This window comes from Labeo rohita, chromosome 7 (genome assembly GCF_022985175.1).
Source record: "Labeo rohita strain BAU-BD-2019 chromosome 7, IGBB_LRoh.1.0, whole genome shotgun sequence".
Classification (NCBI taxonomy): Eukaryota; Metazoa; Chordata; class Actinopteri; order Cypriniformes; family Cyprinidae; genus Labeo; species Labeo rohita.
The window spans coordinates 4,586,571-4,604,170 of NC_066875.1; the positions used below are offsets into that span (position 1 = coordinate 4,586,571).

The 17,600-nt window shown below is 33.3% G+C and overlaps 1 protein-coding gene across 3 annotated transcripts in view; it reads left to right on the top strand.

Annotated features, from left to right (window-relative positions):
* The window catches only part of ppargc1a (peroxisome proliferator-activated receptor gamma, coactivator 1 alpha), a 44,586-nt gene extending 27,483 nt beyond the window's left edge, over positions 1-17,103 (top strand). For all 3 annotated transcript variants that reach the window (XM_051114039.1, XM_051114042.1, XM_051114041.1), the window contains exons 9-13: positions 452-544; positions 1,657-1,777; positions 6,612-6,733; positions 8,347-8,498; positions 14,340-17,103. In XM_051114039.1, coding sequence (XP_050969996.1) covers positions 452-544; positions 1,657-1,777; positions 6,612-6,733; positions 8,347-8,498; positions 14,340-14,443 — 592 coding nt within the window. In that variant the 3' untranslated portion in view covers positions 14,444-17,103. The remainder of the gene's footprint in view (positions 1-451; positions 545-1,656; positions 1,778-6,611; positions 6,734-8,346; positions 8,499-14,339) is intronic.
* Positions 17,104-17,600: the final 497 nt, after the last annotated feature.

A 17,600-nucleotide genomic window follows, 5' to 3' on the forward strand; every position in this document is an offset into this window, starting at 1 on the left:
GAGAGACTTATGGAAGTCTCACATTGTTTCCTCAACGGACCTCCATGCCTTTAGCTTGAATTTTAGATTAATTTCTCTCCAGCACTCTTTGATGGAGCTCTGTTGTTTTTAGTAGCAGCTGTTGTTTTGCTCGACAGCGTTGCCCGCTCCATCCCCGCGAGATGAAAGAAACGCCCAGTGAGTGAAGTCCTGGACACTTTAAAGTGGGTTACATCCAGATAGCATGCCAGAAAGACAATATTTACAATGCCTCTTTTTTGATATACCTATTTCTATATTTTTTTAGCAACACATGATAAAGCGATAGTACCGATAAAGGAGATTTCTCGGATTGTATACCCCCTTTTAATATCAAGTGATATCTCCACATTATTTCCCTTTTTATTGCATATGTCTGTTTTTGCGTTTGACATTTTTCTAAGGATTTTGTTGTCTTTCTGCTTGTACACAGGTCTCCTCACAATATGGACAATAGCACTTTTATTCCCAGGATTTATAGAAGCCCTCAGTCCCAAGCTCATTCTATTTTTGGTCGGAGACCCAGGTAAGTGCTTCTGCATGGCAAATACTTTACTGTTTATAACTCTTTAATATACCGTGCATATATTATGACGCTTAAGCTAAAAAAATTCATATATGCTGATATTATAGACCTGTACATGAGACAGACTTAAATAAGTGCTGCAAGATAATATACTGTGTCTGCAATACTTTGAGAGTCTGTCCTTATGCAAAGGAAGCAAGTCACTTGCTGACTCTGTCTAATTGATATGATGAGTTATGATGATACATCATTTCAAGGCCTTAACTTTTCAAACTTTTACAATAAAGCTTTCGTTGGCAAGAGCAGCTTGCATTAGGGACCCACTACCGCCCAGCTACACCTTTTCCCTGATGGTGCTTTAGTCCGCTCATATTGTGCTTTTACACCATGTTGCCTCTGTTGCAAATGGCTATAGAAAAAGTTGCACTTTTTGGACGTAAAGTTCAAACTAAGCAAAAAGTAATGGCATGTGAAGTTGTGCTGACAGACACAGCTGCCAAATTTCTGCTATATTCCCTTAAGAGTCCCGCCATTGGGAGCTGTAACCTTTCGCGATGTAATGAGACATCTTATTAATGTGTTTGTTTGTCTTCCACGCTAAGAAGAATGGAAAGCAGTCTGCTCTGAGCGAGCTGATTCCCAAGGCCACTTGAGCAAAACAGCAAACAATACATCTATGTACTCAGAGAAAAGTTTTATTGCTCAGTGGTTGCTCTTTCACAGTCTTCAATTATGTTTCAGTTGCGCTTTTTCTACAAAAATAAAAACAGAAGACCTAACAATTGTTTTTTTTTTTGGATCACACAGCTGAGATAATTTGGTTCTCAAAAGATTTGACAAGAGTTCCCAATGAATCTTTTTCATTTGCAGAACTGGTGTTTGTGACATTTTTGAGATATTTTCTGAAACAAGAGACACTTGATAATTACTAGGGACATTTTTCCTCAGAAAAAAGAATCTGAGATGCAGGAGACCTAAACAAGTATCTCCATCTGTTCTCTAATCTCATCTTGGAGAAACAATTCAGATACTAAAGATAATCTCTTTTTTGTTTCTTAAAGTTATGTGTTTATAAAGAAGTTGATATGATTTTTTTTTTTTTTTAACTGCAGGTATGACAGCTACGAGGAATACCAGCACGAGCGTCTGAAGCGGGAAGAGTACCGCCGTGACTACGAGAAACGGGAATGCGAGAGGGCCGAGCAGAGGGAGAGACAACGGCAAAAGGCAATAGTAAGTGTACCCACCTAAGTACTTATTGGCCGTTTTTTTCAATTATGGACACATTTATATCCCTGGGCTTGTTTTTTATTAAAACCTATAGGTTAAAACTACAAATAGAGCTGCTGGTTTGTTATATAAAGGGCATATAAAACTTTCTTGATAACTTTTTCACTGCTTTAATAACTTACTTTTAATACTTTTTAAATGCATTTAACATTTAGATTTTGACTCAGACTTTGAATCTAAAAAATGTTCGTTAACACTTTAGATTAGGGAACACATTCACTAAGAGTTTGCTTTCAATAAACTCTGAAATTGCTGCTTATTGATAATAAATAATGTAGTTATTTGTAGTCGTTATGTTTAGATATAGGGTACACTGTAAAAAAGAAAAAAAAAAAAAAAAAGTTGTTTCAACTTAAAGTAAGTGTTTGTGCTGCCTTAAAATTTGAAGTTTACTCAACTCAAATATCCATTTTTTCAACTTAACATTTCATGCTGACTAAACTTAACATTTTAAGGCAGCACGAAAACCTGCTCTTTTAAGTTGAAAAAACTTTTTTTTTTTTTTTTTTTTTTTTTTTTTTTTTTTGCAGTGTAGGGTTACAGGAATTGTTCACCCAAAAATGAACGTTTTGTCATCATTTACTCACTGTCAAGTTGTTCCAAACCCGTTTGACTTTCTTTCTTCTGTTGAACACAAAAGAAGATATTTCAAAGAATGTTGGTAACCAAACAGTTGCTGGTAGCCATTGACTTCCATAGTATTTTTGGTAACACTTTATTTTAAGGTGTTCTTGTTACATGTTACATGCACTTACTATTATAATAACAATAAATTATGTATAATTGCATGCAAGTAACCCTAAACCAAACCCTAATTCTAACACTAACCATATAGTAAGTACATGTGGTTAATTAATATTACTCAGTACTTAAATGCATAATTACACTGTAACAGGGACACCCTCAAATAAGTGTAACCTTAAATCCATGCTATGGAACTCAATGGCTGCTGTCAGCTGTTTGGCTACCAGCAATCTTTTGTGTACAACAGAAGATTCATTAAGAATTTTAATGGGTGAACTACCTCTTTAAGGGATCTAGAATATGGTCATGCAGAATGAAGCATTAATATTTTATAAGTACTAATAAACAGCCAATATGCTAGCTATATGCAAGCTAATAAGAAACTAGTTAATAGTAAATAGTGTTCCCTAATCTAAACTGTTACCAAATGTTCATTCATTCAAAATGAATCTGTTATTTCTATCTCAGAATGCAATTAGTCAGCAATGGAAATGACACTGGGTTGAAAATGTTTTAGAAAACGTTTCAAATGTCTGTCCACTGTTGGACATAATTAGTAGCAACAATTTAAGCAAACTAGTGAGAGTGTGTTTTAAAGCTGTTGGTTTTCTAAAAGTCCACAGGGCCAAACATGCCTATAGTTGAAGAAAACCTGATAATGCTTGGAGGTGTTTTTCAGTTGTGGTCTCTCTCCTGCTGGCAGGAATCGTACATTAGCACAGACGTTATCCTTCTCTCAGGCTTTCTCTGCTTCCATCACTGTGTTTGCCTACAGAAAGCTCGAAGCACACTGCCATCCCAGCGCTCTCTCTCTCTCTGTCTCTCTCACTCAAAAAGTGAACTCATGCAAAGACGGCGCTCTGAATCATTCAGACTACACGCGTTTCCTCTTTATCTCCCAGATGTGTATTTTTAACATCTCTGTGGCGTTTCCGAACGGTGCCGGATTCTATTAATCACACCGTGGGCTAAATGCTTTCGACCAGACGAGGGAAAAGTTGAAATAAGATCCCCCCTCAAATCAAAGGTATGTTAATACTCGGGCTCAAAACGAGGGGTTTAATTTCGAACACTCACGTATTTGAAATGCAGTTCTCCGAGATGAAATATCAGTTTTGTTCTCTCTCGCTGTGCCTGACCAGACTGTGAAATGAGACGGCTTTCCAACTCAGTTCACTGATAAATGCACACGTCAAATAATGCACGCATGACTCGGCCCCGGCGTACGTTTTTCCCCCTTTTTTTTCTCTTTTCTCCGTGTTCTGCGGCAGCGAGACAATTACTAGCAGCGGCGGCTGAGCTGTCAGAAGAGGTTTTGGGGGGGCAAAGGATGTGAGAGCTTCATATGAAGCGCTAGTCTCAGGGTGTCATCTTTAAAACCTCACCGCATTTATCAGCTGTCAGCAACAAAACCACCAATTCAGCAAACACTTTTGTCTCCTATTGTACGTGATGGAAGCGCGAGGGGAGCTTCGGAGGAAATGCAAAAAAGAAACGTCCCTCCCAGGTGTTCTGGCTAATTTGTAGGTTTTGGTTTTTTGTTGTAGCTGTTGTTATGACACGGTGACATCATGTACACGAGTGAATTATGACTCTGTGGAGGGCCCATAGATTTGTATCATAATTTTATGTATGACTTACAAGAGACCTCTGGTTATTGTTGAGGATCAGAAGTATATTTTGTCACACATAATGGCAGGTACATGAGCATATGAATAAATAATGCCACGTAATAAGGCCTGAGGCTTGTGTTTTGTCTCAAGATTAGCAAACTGAATTAAATACCTCCATTTTATGTATTCAGCCTGGTGGGGTCTTTACGTTTTCTCAATCTATGTGTTCTTTCTTGTGCTTCATTGAATAATGGAACAAAGTGATAGTAGCCTGTGGCTAAAATTGATGATAAATGCACACCTGTGGCCGCACATCTCTTGATTTCTAATTTAATGCGATGAGTTGCCTGGCATAAACGCTCTACATTTAGGTGTTTGAACTGTATTATATGGGGAAAAAATAATTATTCATATTATTATTATATTTATATATATTTTTATTATAACCAAATGTGGAAACACTCTATTTTAAGGTCCAATTCTCACTATTACCTAGTCGCTTATTACTACACTGTAAAACGTTTTCACCAGTTTCAACCTAAAAACTTAAGTTCAGCAGCTGACTTAAAATTGTAAGTTAAATCAACTTAAAACTACAAGTCATTTCAACTCACTACAATAAAGTGAGTTAAAATGACTTTTAAGTTGATATAATTTACAATATGAAAGTTGAAACTGGTGAAAACTCTTTACAGTGTAGCATATTGGCTGTTTATTAGTATTTATAAAGAACATATCAATGCCTTATTCTGCATGACAATAGATTTAGATTCCCCGTAACAACTACTTTACTAACTATTAATGAGCAGCAAATTAGGAGATTATTGATTGGATATGTGTTCCCTAATCTAAAGTGTTACCATAAATGTTTGTACATCACAATGCTGTAGTTTGGTGACATTCTTAGGATCCATTTGCAACTTGTATTTCCTAAATTTCAATTAAAATTTCTAGTTTTGCATCCTATCCATTTTCCATCTGATTCTATGATGTCATCTCTCAAAAATGCTCACTGTATTTTTCATGAATATATTAGATAATATTATTGATTCTAATTGAATAATGATTTTGAGATTACCTAATGATTAGGTATTTTAAATAATTTAATAAATTAAAAATAATTAAATAATATTACATGACATACAATAAAAACTAATGGAAAACTTGTATTTATTTATTTATTTATTTATTTACATTTATTATTATGATCAATTTTGTGAATTATGTGGTATTATTTATATGCTTTTATTGTTTATATATTATTCATTAGCATTTAGAATATTGTTTTCTCAGTTTTTAAGTTTTAGGAATTTCTCTACATTTTATACTATTTTCTTTTATTTTTTATATACTATATATGTTTCTAATATATATATTTTTTTTACTTTAATTTTTATTTTAGTTTCCATTTTAGTAGTTTAATAATGTGTTGTTTTATTTCAGGCAGTTCACACACGTATTCCAGCCTATTTTATTTCATTTTATTTTATTTTATTTTATTTTTTAGTTTAGTTTAGTTTAGTAATTTAATAATGCATTGTTTTATTTCAGTTAGTTCCCAAGGCATGTATTCCAGCTAGTTTTATTTAATTTTTATTTTTTTATATCTCTATCTCTATTTCTATTTTTTTTTTTTATTTATTTATTTTATTTTATTTATATTTTTAAACTTTATTTTTATTTCAGTTTTCATTTTAGTAATTTAATAATGTGTTGTTTTACTTCAGGTATTTCCCAAGGCATGTATTCCAGATTTATTTATTTATTTATTTTGATGATGTTGTTTGGTTGAAAAGGTACCTTTAAACCATTTCGCAACAAAAACATAAATATCAAGAGATATATTGAATATATGTCAGAAGACTGAAAAATATTGAGATGATTTTTTTAGCTGTATCGCCCAGCTCTAGTTGTAAACACAGTCGACGGTAAAAGATTGATGAAAGTCATCAACCTGCAAGTATAACAAATTCTGCACATATTGTAGAAGAGATTTAGACTCCGTTTCTCAATCCAAAACACGTCTGCAGCATTTCTAAAGCTCAAAACACTTTCAGTTGATAAAAAAAAAATTTGCTTTAAAATCAACAGAGACCAAAGTTGTATTGTATCATAGCTCTATAATATGATTCCCTCTCCCAGTTTGCACAATCCCATGGATAGCCATCGTTTAAGAGAGAGTCCGGCTCTTTCAGTTTAGCTGCTTCTTGTCCACACACACACAAAACGGAGTGAAAAAGATAAAGGAGAGTCCTCCAGGCATTTCCTCCAGACTGTTCTTGGCTTTCCCACAGTGGTGGATGTTAATTACAGTCATGGGGTGAGGTTGAGAGAAGTCAAGGAGAGGGGGAAGAGGGAAAAAAGAAAGCAGAAGCACTATGTTAGACTAATCTCTTTTCTCTCGTTCCCTTTATGACCAGGAGGAGAGGCGAGTGGTGTATGTGGGACGTCTTCGTGCCGACAGCACACGCACAGAGCTCAAACGCCGCTTTGAAGTCTTCGGCGAGATTGAGGAGTGCACAGTCAACTTGAGACATGACGGGTAAGACCGTGCGCCTGCGTCTGTGTGCTTTTCTGGATTGTGTGAGTGTCAAATGGTTAAAGGGAGTCAATATTTTCCTTCAGCATAAAAGGAATCTTCCAAATCTAGTTAATGACGTACTTCTGGCCATTGGACGGTGATTAGTAAAGCAGACTTCACTGCTTCTTACTGCACATGCAAGTGCGTGTTTGAATACAAATAGACTTATGCTATAACAGAAAGTGAGAAGTCACATATTTAGGGCCACATTTGCTAACAGCTTGTGAAAAGCCAGTGTAAACACTTTCTTGGCGTTAAAAAACTACCGTCAGGCTTTACTAAAGACATGCACTGAAACATTAGTGATAGTGACTTTTGTGCCTGACCTCATTGCATATGCATTTGTAGGAGTTTCCCTTTCAGATGCCAGAATTTTTTATCTCTGGTGAAAGTTTGCTTTAATCAATTTACTGGTAATTGAACTATTATTTATTGCCCCAAAAATCATGTTTTATCCATTGTGTGCATCTGATTATCATGTTTGTGACACTACATATTATATACATGATTAGAAAAGTTTAAATGGTCCTGATGAAATAGTCACACTTGTACTCTTTGCAGCCAAAAATTATGACTTTGGAAATTAATGGGAAGTGAATTTCATCTAGTGGAAACATTTGGTATTGCGCCCAAACAAAATTGTACTTTTTCTTTAATATATCAACCTCAAATTTGGAACACAACTTGATTAGATTTATCGTTTTGATTTTCATATTGTTTTAGAGTTAAACAATTTTGCAAAATATATTTTTCATGTAAAATTTGAAAATAGTATTTTTTATGCATTTTTCATAATAACTTAAACTATTATTTATTTATTCATTCATTTTAAGTTTCACATTTTTTTCACTTCCATTATAAAAAATACCCATGGTTTATTAAAAGTGTAGTAACCATTCATTTATTTATTTATTTATTTATTTATTTATTGGCGTATTGATTGTATAACCACAGTTTTACTATAAATATCATGGTTAAACTATAGTGTAGCAAAGCCATGGTTAATTTGGGATTCCCGTGATTTAACTATAGTAACCTTTTTTTGTTTATTTGTTTGTCTTAGTTTTAGTACAACCATGTTTAATTTTCATAAGAAAAGACACCAAACTCCAAAGAATTAAAGATTTACGACAGTTTAAGTTGGAAATTTTATTTTCAGGTCTATGCTCGAAAAGTGGTTAACAGGTAATAAATGGATCAAAACTATTCAATAAATATATTTGAGTACCATGAAACCCCCTAAATATACAAAATGTTAATTAAAATAAATAAATAATAACATCAAACTAAAATATAGTATGTCCGTTTAATTTAGAAAAAAAAAAATTATATATATAAAAAAATTGACCACCATGTGAAAAGCATTAGAGGGGTTCATTTTCACATTGTAGATCTCTAGATCACCTGAAAAACTTTCTACACCCATCGGTGCTTTTATGATACTGTAATATCACATTAATTTGCCCTGTTTATTAAATCTGTCTCTTACTGATTCCATTTTGAATGGCAGCTGAAAGAAGCACACATAGTTCCTGTACTCTCTTTGACACTTCATTTTCTATATTTCAACCCAGGGATAACTTTGGCTTCATCACCTACCGCTACACTTGTGATGCGCTCGCTGCCCTTGAGAATGGACACACCCTGCGCAGGTCGAATGACCCTCACTTTGAGCTTTGCCTTGGTGGACAAAAGCAGTACAGTAAATCGAATTACACAGACTTAGGTAAGTACACAGGCTTACTGCATTTCTACACAACTGACTAGAGACACAACAGATAAAAACCAACACCTTAATACAGAATGAAAAACTGTTAGGAAAGCAGATAGTAATGGGAATTCTCTATATAGTATTTCTGCTTTACTTATGTTCATGCATTGGTGCACTGAATGGTTTATGTGAGATGTGAAAACAGTAAGGATGGGTAGGAGAGCAAGGTCACGTTCCATCAGTCTCTGCTTCTAAAACGAGCTTCGTTCTGCCTGCTGCTGGGATGTTGAACAGCATCAAGTCCTCATCATGACACTGAGGAGTGAGCAGCCTGCAGAAGGAGATAGACAGAAAAGAGAAATGGGAGGAAGAGCTCTGTCAGCAAATGACTGATTCATAAACAGCTTCATCTCCATCCGCCCCAGTCCAATCTCTGTTCTTTCCTATTCTAAGCCATGCCGGTTGACCAACAATTTTGGATAAATCCACCAGCTGGACCAGCATGGGAATTCATGCAAATTTATTGCACGCTATTTTTTTGTGTGTCTTTTCCCGTGTCGTCTCCACTGTTGTTATTGTTAAATAGAACTAAAATTTAGTTTGTCATTTAAAATAAAGCTGGAAAAAAAAATCTAAATATTAGACTGAAATAAAAATACAGCAAAACAGAAATCTCAAACAAACAAATGAATGAATGAATAAATGAATGAATGAAATCAAGGAAATCAACAAAAGAATGTAATAAAATTGCAATAAATAAATAAATAAATAAATAAATAAAAGTATTATCCTCTGTCAGCTCCAGTGTTGTGCAACAAAATATGTAACAAATGTATAACTAAAAATATTTGTATTTTTTATAAATAAATAAATAAAACTGTTTTGTTTAATTACAAAGCTGAATTAAAATATATAACAAATGCTAATTAAAATAAAGCTAAAATTATGAATGAATGAATATTAAACTGTTTTGGTTAATTGCAAAGCTGAATTAAAATTAAATAAAATATTAATATTAGATAAAAAAAGTAAAACCTCAAATAAATAAATAAATAAATCAACAAACGCATGTAATAAAATTATTAAAAATATGTTTTTGTTAATTGAATAAAGCTAAAATTAAATGAAATAAAATATGATTATTAGAATGTGTTGGTTAATTGAAAAGCTAAAATAAAATAAAATCTAAATATTAGATTAAAAATAAGTATACTGAAATACACTGAAAATAAGTTTAAGATGAAATACTAAAATTAACAAAGCTAAAACTGAAATAAAAATAAAGATTAATATAAATCCAAATAAAAATACGAAAAATTAACAAAAGCATGTAACAAAATTACAAAAATCTCCAGTGTTGTTATTGTTAAAATAAATAAAATAAAATAAAATATAAATCTTATATTTAAAAGGAAATATACTTTATATATATATATCATAACAAAATTACTAAAATCATAACAAAAACATCAAAATGAAATCAGACACCTAAAAAAGCTAGTTCAAAATATTAACAAATAGTATAATAATATAAAATACTACTAAAATAACACTGGTCATCTGTGTCCCATCTTGATGCATTTCTTTCATGATCATCCTATTACCCTCTTCCCCAAAGGCTTTTAGGCACCCATGCTTTCGTTTCATATGCACCGATCCCTCTGTCCAGGATTCCCAAGGTGACAATCTAGATCAGAATGATGGATCTCTGAGTGACAAATTCCTCTGTAAAATGTTATGGGGCTTTTTTCCACCCATGATGCCTGTGATAGGATTGTGGCAGTAATAGGCAATCATCATCTCCACCCAAAGGGGAAAAGTGTCTTTTGGGGGAAGGGACGAGATAGGAGGCGAAGGAATTGAATCCTAAGGGCAGCGCCTTTAGTGAAGGCGAGATGTGCCAACATGCAACGTGAGACTATTACCTCCTGTTATAACAGGACAAATGGGAAGCTGGAGAACGATGGTGCGCTTCAATATTTAGTCAATGCTCCACTTCTGCAAAATGTGAGGTCAGGGACGTGTAATGCTCGGGACGTTGGGATGATCCGTCTCAGTGGCGTTGATGGTACTGCAGGTCAATGGAAAGGAACAAGAGCACTTTTGCTCAAATAATGAGGACATTAGCGTGCATTTCAAAAGCTCATGGTAAGGCCAAAGGTATTGAGATTGTGGACATAATACACTCTCCAAAGGTGAACGCGGAAGCTTTGGTTAAGGGCCATATAGCAGAGTCGTTGTATTTGGGAATATACTCCCGCTTCAGGGCAGATAAATGGCTTGACCTTCATTTTCTTGAGGCCTTTTCGCTAGACGTTGGGTTTTACGGTGAGCGTAGGCTGAAGCGCATCGACGGGTTCAGATAAAGTGGGAATGGCGGGACGGAGAAGCAAGTGACTAAAATGATGCCGAGCCACAACAGCCTCAAAACCTTCCTCTCAATCTCCCGCCTTTCTCTTCCTCTTTCCTCCTTGTTTTTTGAGACACTGTCCATTAGTTCTAAGTAGAGCGCAGGGGCATTTTTCATCTTTCAAGGTGCGCGGCATGACACCATTCTCCCCTTAGCCATAGTATTAGATCACGACTGGCATCTCCTGCATGCCACGGTCATTCTCATTTCTCACTCACCCCGACTGCGCCGCCGTGCATATGGGGGCACCATTTGTGAAGCTGTCTGCCACTAGAGCCGTATTTGTTATCCTGGATGAGAATCAAACTGTATGTGTAATGGTCGTTGGATTCTCATCTTCAGGAAGTTGCCTCTGACTGTTTAATTATTAAACTAGGTGGTTCAAGACAGTGGAGAAGTGTATTACAGCAGAGGTTGAGATGGAGGCCTGGAAGACTGATTTGTTGGGTTTTAAACAGAAGACCTCTGCATTTTAGAGTACAGTGTATAATATTGAATAATACTGACCCAAAGTGACAAAATTTTCTTCAATCTTCACAATTTGATAAAAAAACTGGTTTAAATCACATGTGCCAGGTTTTTAGAGATGTGTTCATTGTATTCATGTTGGTTTCATATGGTTTTAAACACGTTTTGTACTGTTTTCTAGAAAAGTAAGTGTACTCATCTTCATTATTATTACTTTTATTTATTTATGTATTTTATAAAATAAAACCTGCTTTGGTAAATCATGATTAAAAAAAAAAGGAGATACTAAGTCAGAATTATGAAATAAAATCTTGAAGCTGACATTAAGTCAGTTATAAGATAAAAAGTCAAGATTCTGACACAAGTCCAAATTATGAGAAAAGTGCATAATTCACATAAAAAGTTAAAATTTTGTCTCAACTAACAAAATGTCATAAATATGAGATAAGTCGAGATTGACATACTAAATCATAGCTATGAGCTAAAAAGTTAAAATTATGACAGATGCATAATTGACATAAAAAGTCAAAATGTACAAAAAGAAAATAATGACAATGTCTAAACTGACAAAATGTCATAATTATAAGTATACAATTATTATAAATATACAATTTTTAATTGTGAGATAAATTATGAGTCAAAATGATGAGAGAAAAATTAAGATAGAAATGCATAATTAACATTAAAAGTCTAAATTTACATAAAGAAAATGGTGAGATAATGTCTAAATTGACAAAATGTCATAATTGTGAGATAATTCAAGATTGTGACATACTAAACCATAATTACGAGATAAAAAGTTGAAATTATGACAGTCTAAATTCTGAGAGAAAAATTATAAGATAAAAATGCGTAATTGACATAAAAAGTCGAGATAATATCTAAATTGATATAATTTTATGATTATGAGAGAAGTCGTGATATGACATACTAAATCGTAATAATGAGATAAAAAGTTGAATTTATTTATATCTAAATTATGAGAGAAATTATGAGATGAAAAATGCATAATTGACAAATTTACAAGAAGAAAATGATGAGAGAGTCTAAATAAGTCAAAAATGTCAAGATTATGACATACTAAATCATAATTATGACATAAAAAGTTTAATTTATGACAGTATAAGTCTAAATCTAAGTCTAAACTGGCATTATTCAATGAGATAAAAAGTCAATATTCTGACATGAAAGGCACAATTATGAGATAAAAATGCATAATTGTGACATTAAAAGTCAAAATTACGAAATCAAATATTAAAAGTGACATTAAGTCAGTTATGAGATAAAAAGTCATGATTCTGATATAAATCTAAATTATGAGATAAAAATGCATAATTGACAAAAAGTCAAAATTTACAAAAAAGAAAATGATGAAATGTGTAAAATGTCTAAATTGACTAAATTTCATAAAAAAGTTAAGATTAAGTTAAGATAAAAAAGTTATAATTTCAACTTTTATCTCATAATTATTATTTAGTATAATGACCATATAGTATATAGACTGTCTAAATCATGAGATAAAAGTTCTTGAAAAGTATGACAAAGTCAAAATTAATTGATTTAATTCCCACATAAAAAGTGTAAATTATGAGATAAAATGCATAATTCAAAACTGACACGCAAAATTCTAAGATAAAAAGTCTAAACTGACAAAATGACAGTTATGAGATGTCATGATTATGGCACACTAAATCACAATTATGGGATAAGAAGTTGCAATTATGAGTGAAAATTATGAGGTAAAACTTCATAATTATGACAAAGAGCTGAAACTGGCATTAATTCAATGAGATAAAAAGTCGAGATTCTGACATAAAAGGCAAAATTATGAGATAAAAATGCGTAATTGTGACAGTAAAAGTCAAAATTCTGAAATTAAAAAAAGTCATAAAAAGTCAAGATTCTGACATAAATTTAAATTATAAGATAAAAATGCATAATTGACAAAAAGTCAAAAGTCAAAATTTACAAAAAGAAAATGATGTGTAAAATGTCTAAATTTCATGATTATAAGTTGAGATTCTGAAATACTAAATAATAATTATGATAATTAGATAAAAAGTTATAATTTCAACTTTTATCTCAGAATTATTTAGTATAATGACCATGTAGTATATAGACTGTCTAAATCATGAGATAAAAGTTCTTAAGTACACTGTAAAAAATAAAAAAACACAATTTGTTGAGTCAGCTTAATATAATTTGTTACCCTGCTGCCTTAAAATGTTAAGTTCAGACAACTAAAATAAGTTTATTCAACTTGAAATGTTAAGTTGTACTAAGTAACAACTTAGATATTTGTGTTTGCTAAACTTAACAGATGGGTAAGTAAACCAGCTGCCTTAAAATTTTAAGTTGATTCAACTCAAATATCTAAGTTCTCACTTAGTATAATTTAACATTTCAAGTTGAATAGACTTTTTTTGAGTTGACTGAACTTAAAATTTTAAGGCAGCCAGGTTACAAATTATTTTAAGTTTTTACAGTGTATGACACAGTCCAAATTACTTCATTTAATTCTGACATAAAAAGTGTAAATTATGAGATAAATATGCATAATTGAAACTGACAAGTAATTTATGAGATAAAAAGTCTACATTGATAAAATGACAATTATGAAAAGTCAATATTATGGCATACTAAATCACAATTATGAGATGGAATTATGAGTCAAAATGATGATAAGTCATAATTATGACAAAGAGCTTTAATTCAGTGAGATAAGTTGAGGTTCTGACATAAAAGGCACAGTTATGAGACAGAAATGCACAATAATAGTCAAGTCAAAATTGTCAGAATTATGACTTTTTAATCTCATAATTGATTTACCAAAGCATGTTTTGTTATGCATGTGTCAGAAAGAGACTTCCATGCAAAGCAGCTCTTGTGGAGCGAGTGACACACAGTAGCACCTTTTAAAATGAGGCCAGCTTCTGTGATTTCCACAGATGCTCAAATGTGCCATTTTCTTCCTTCAGATTCCCATTCTGACGACTTTGATCCAGCCTCCACTAAAAGCAAGTACGACTCCATGGATTTTGACAGCTTGTTGCGAGAGGCCCAGTATAGCCTGAGAAGGTAATGAGCTGCACCGCTGCACCAGCTGGCTGCAAAGAGAGGGATTCGCAATACCTCACTGTTGTTTCTGTTCTTTGAATACAAGACTACAAGACGTTTTACACTTTATCTAAGCGGAAAGAGTATATATGTGGATGGAAAAAAAGCTCTACGTATATGAAGGGATATATATATATATATATATATATATGTATATCTGCAAGCAAAGTTTACATGAACCTAGCTGCTGCAACGCCGAGGAGAGACTTTACCTGTGGGAATAGCCAGCGAAGCGGCGGACGCTGCTTTAGTGGACTACACAGACCCGCGTGCCGCTCTGGAAGAGACACGAATCTTCGTCCGGAGTTCGCTCCGCGTGACCCTCGGCACTTTCGAGAGGTGAAGAGCGCAGCTCGTTCAGTCTGTTTTTATTGTTTGGAGTTTATTTTTGTGGGCTTTTTTCTGTTCCTTTTTTAATCTGGTGTTTGGATGTGGTGTTACACTGTCGAGAAGGGTTTGGGGAAAATCTCTCGGATGTTCAAGGTAACGTCGTCTACATTTCTGGAGGGGGGACAAATGTAGTCGCCTATTTACAAAATGAATATTTTTATTTGATGTGCATATCAGCGTTCTTTGTTTGTTACAGCTATGCACTGTAAAACGCAGCCTTTTTAAGACAAAATTTTCTTAATCGAGAATGTTGATCTGTAGTCATTACGATGATGTATAACCTACATGGCGTTTAGATGACGTGATTTGATTGTAAAAAAAATATGTATGGAGATTTATCGCTCTTTTTTGGGGGAGCATGCAACAGTTTTTTCTTTCGTTTTTTTCTTTCGTTTTAAAACTCCATGTGCTCCATCCAATTTTGAAGTTAATAACTCAGTGTTTTCCGTATATACATGCAGTGTGTAAGATAGAGTTTATGTTCACTATTGTGTAAAAAAAGAAAAAGAAAAAAAGATAAGCCCCGAGATATTTTTTTATCCCTTATGTCTTGAAGGAATCAAGAGCTTTTATTTAATTTCTGTGCACACGAATCATTGTTATTGTTCCTGTTTGATAATACACTTTCACAGAGATGATTACTCTTCTAACACAGAATTACTCATGCTTATTTATGTATTTATCTCAGTATTCTAATCAAAATATTTATGGCAGCCATCTCACGTGATGCGCCTTACAAATTTTGCTATTTATATTATTTGTTATTCAACAATCACTGGAAAGGATGTAAATTTAAAAGAAATATCGTTTTTATATATGCCTTCAGAGATAGAACAAAAAAAAAAATTGTATAAATCACATTTTAGGCTCATGATGAACTTTGCTGCTCCAAACTCATTTGTTTTTCTAGCTCTGAAACACTTTCATCCCCCTTTTTCATCTCTTTTTTTATTACATGAAGCAATAAAATAATTTTGCAGGTATTTTGTTGTACCACAGAAAATCTGTGTCTTTGCTCCACACTTTTGATTATGTGAATGCCAAACTGAAGTTTACAATTTTCTTTCCTGACTTTTTTAAAAAGAAGAAAAAAAGATGTATTTGATGTAAAAAAAAAAAAAAAAAAAAAAAAATTAATATATATATAATGATGCTAATCTTGTCATTACTCACAATAACTCAAAATAATGAAAAGTAATAATGAAAAATGAAAATGTGAATTTAAAAAAAAAAAATGATAATAATAAAAAAGCAATAAATTATTTTTCAAAGCTGTATTTTAGCTCATGTTGTTGTATGGTTTTAGACATGACAGACTACCCAGACTCTGTTCAAGCGCGAGGATCCATTCCAGTGCCTCCACAAAGATCGTCAGACCGCCGTCGGAAAGAGAAATAGCTTGCGTATGTGTGAGTGTGAAAGAAGAACTCAATACAAGCAATGACTCAAAGGGTTAAAAAGCCAAAAATTGCATCTATGAGATCAAGTCTCTTTCCAAAGCGAGAGCTATTTTTGTCTTTGCTGTGGTTTGAAGGTACCTCAGAGGAACTGTAAATAATTCAGATCGCCCAAATACGACAGGCCTTTGTCACTGACACTTGAAGTAACCTTTCTTTGTCAATTAAGGACAAGTTTTCTTGTTGTGCTGATGTGTTTTTGAATGCGAAACCCATAATAAAAGAATCACAGCGTAAACGTCCGGTTTCCGCACTGAAAGAGGCATCGACAGAGCGTTGGTTTGTGCACAGAGCTTGGGTACGGCGTCATGTCGCGTTCGATATGTGTGGCTTTATTCATTGCAACGTGTCTGTTGCAAATCTGCTTTGTAAATTGCTGTAGCAATATGTTACGACACCTGATGAGGTGTATCTTTTGGAGTGGCAGACTTTTTACCATAGTAAAAACTACTGAAGGATTTTGCCACCGCTTTGGATGATTTTTTTTTTTTTCTTTCTTTTTTTTCTTTTTTTTTGTGTTTCATGAAGAAGCAGATCTATCAAAATGAGGCTGTGTGTGGTTTTGTGTGTGGATTTGATAGAGTGTGTGTGTATTGGGGGTCAAGGGGACTGTGTTTGGCTGTTATCTTCTATCTGTCTCCTATCCATGTTGCCTTCTGCTGAGTCCTAACCAATGCCTTTGTAGTTGTACGTATTGTACAATCTTTGTTGTGAATTTTCTTTTTTTATGTGTAGTTTTCATCAGCCTCACCATGCCAATAAAGGGAATTGTGTCTAATTTATTCTTCCCCTCCTTTTTCTTGTGCAACTGAATGCAATTAGAACTACAGTATGATTTTAAATGAAGTCTCTTTTGCTTATCAAGGCTGCATTTGTGTTTAAAAATGCAGTAAAATCAGTAAAATTGTGAAATATTTGTACAATTTAAAATAGCTGTTTCTATTTTAATATATTTTAAAGTATAATTTATTCCTGTGATGCAAAGCTGAGTTTTCCAGCATCATTACTCCAGCCTTCAGTGTCACATGATCTGTCAGAAATCATTACTAATATACTGATTTGCTGCTTAAAAAATCATTTAGCAATGTTGAAAACTGTTGTGCTTCATTGTACTTATGCAGTAACCATGATATCCCACCATTCAAATGTTTGTGGTTTTGGGATTTTTAATAGAAATGAATGCTTTTATTCAGCAAATATGCATTAAATTGATCAAAGGTGGCAGTAGAGACATTTTAAATGTTACAGAAGATTGGAAAATGCTTCCACAAAAAC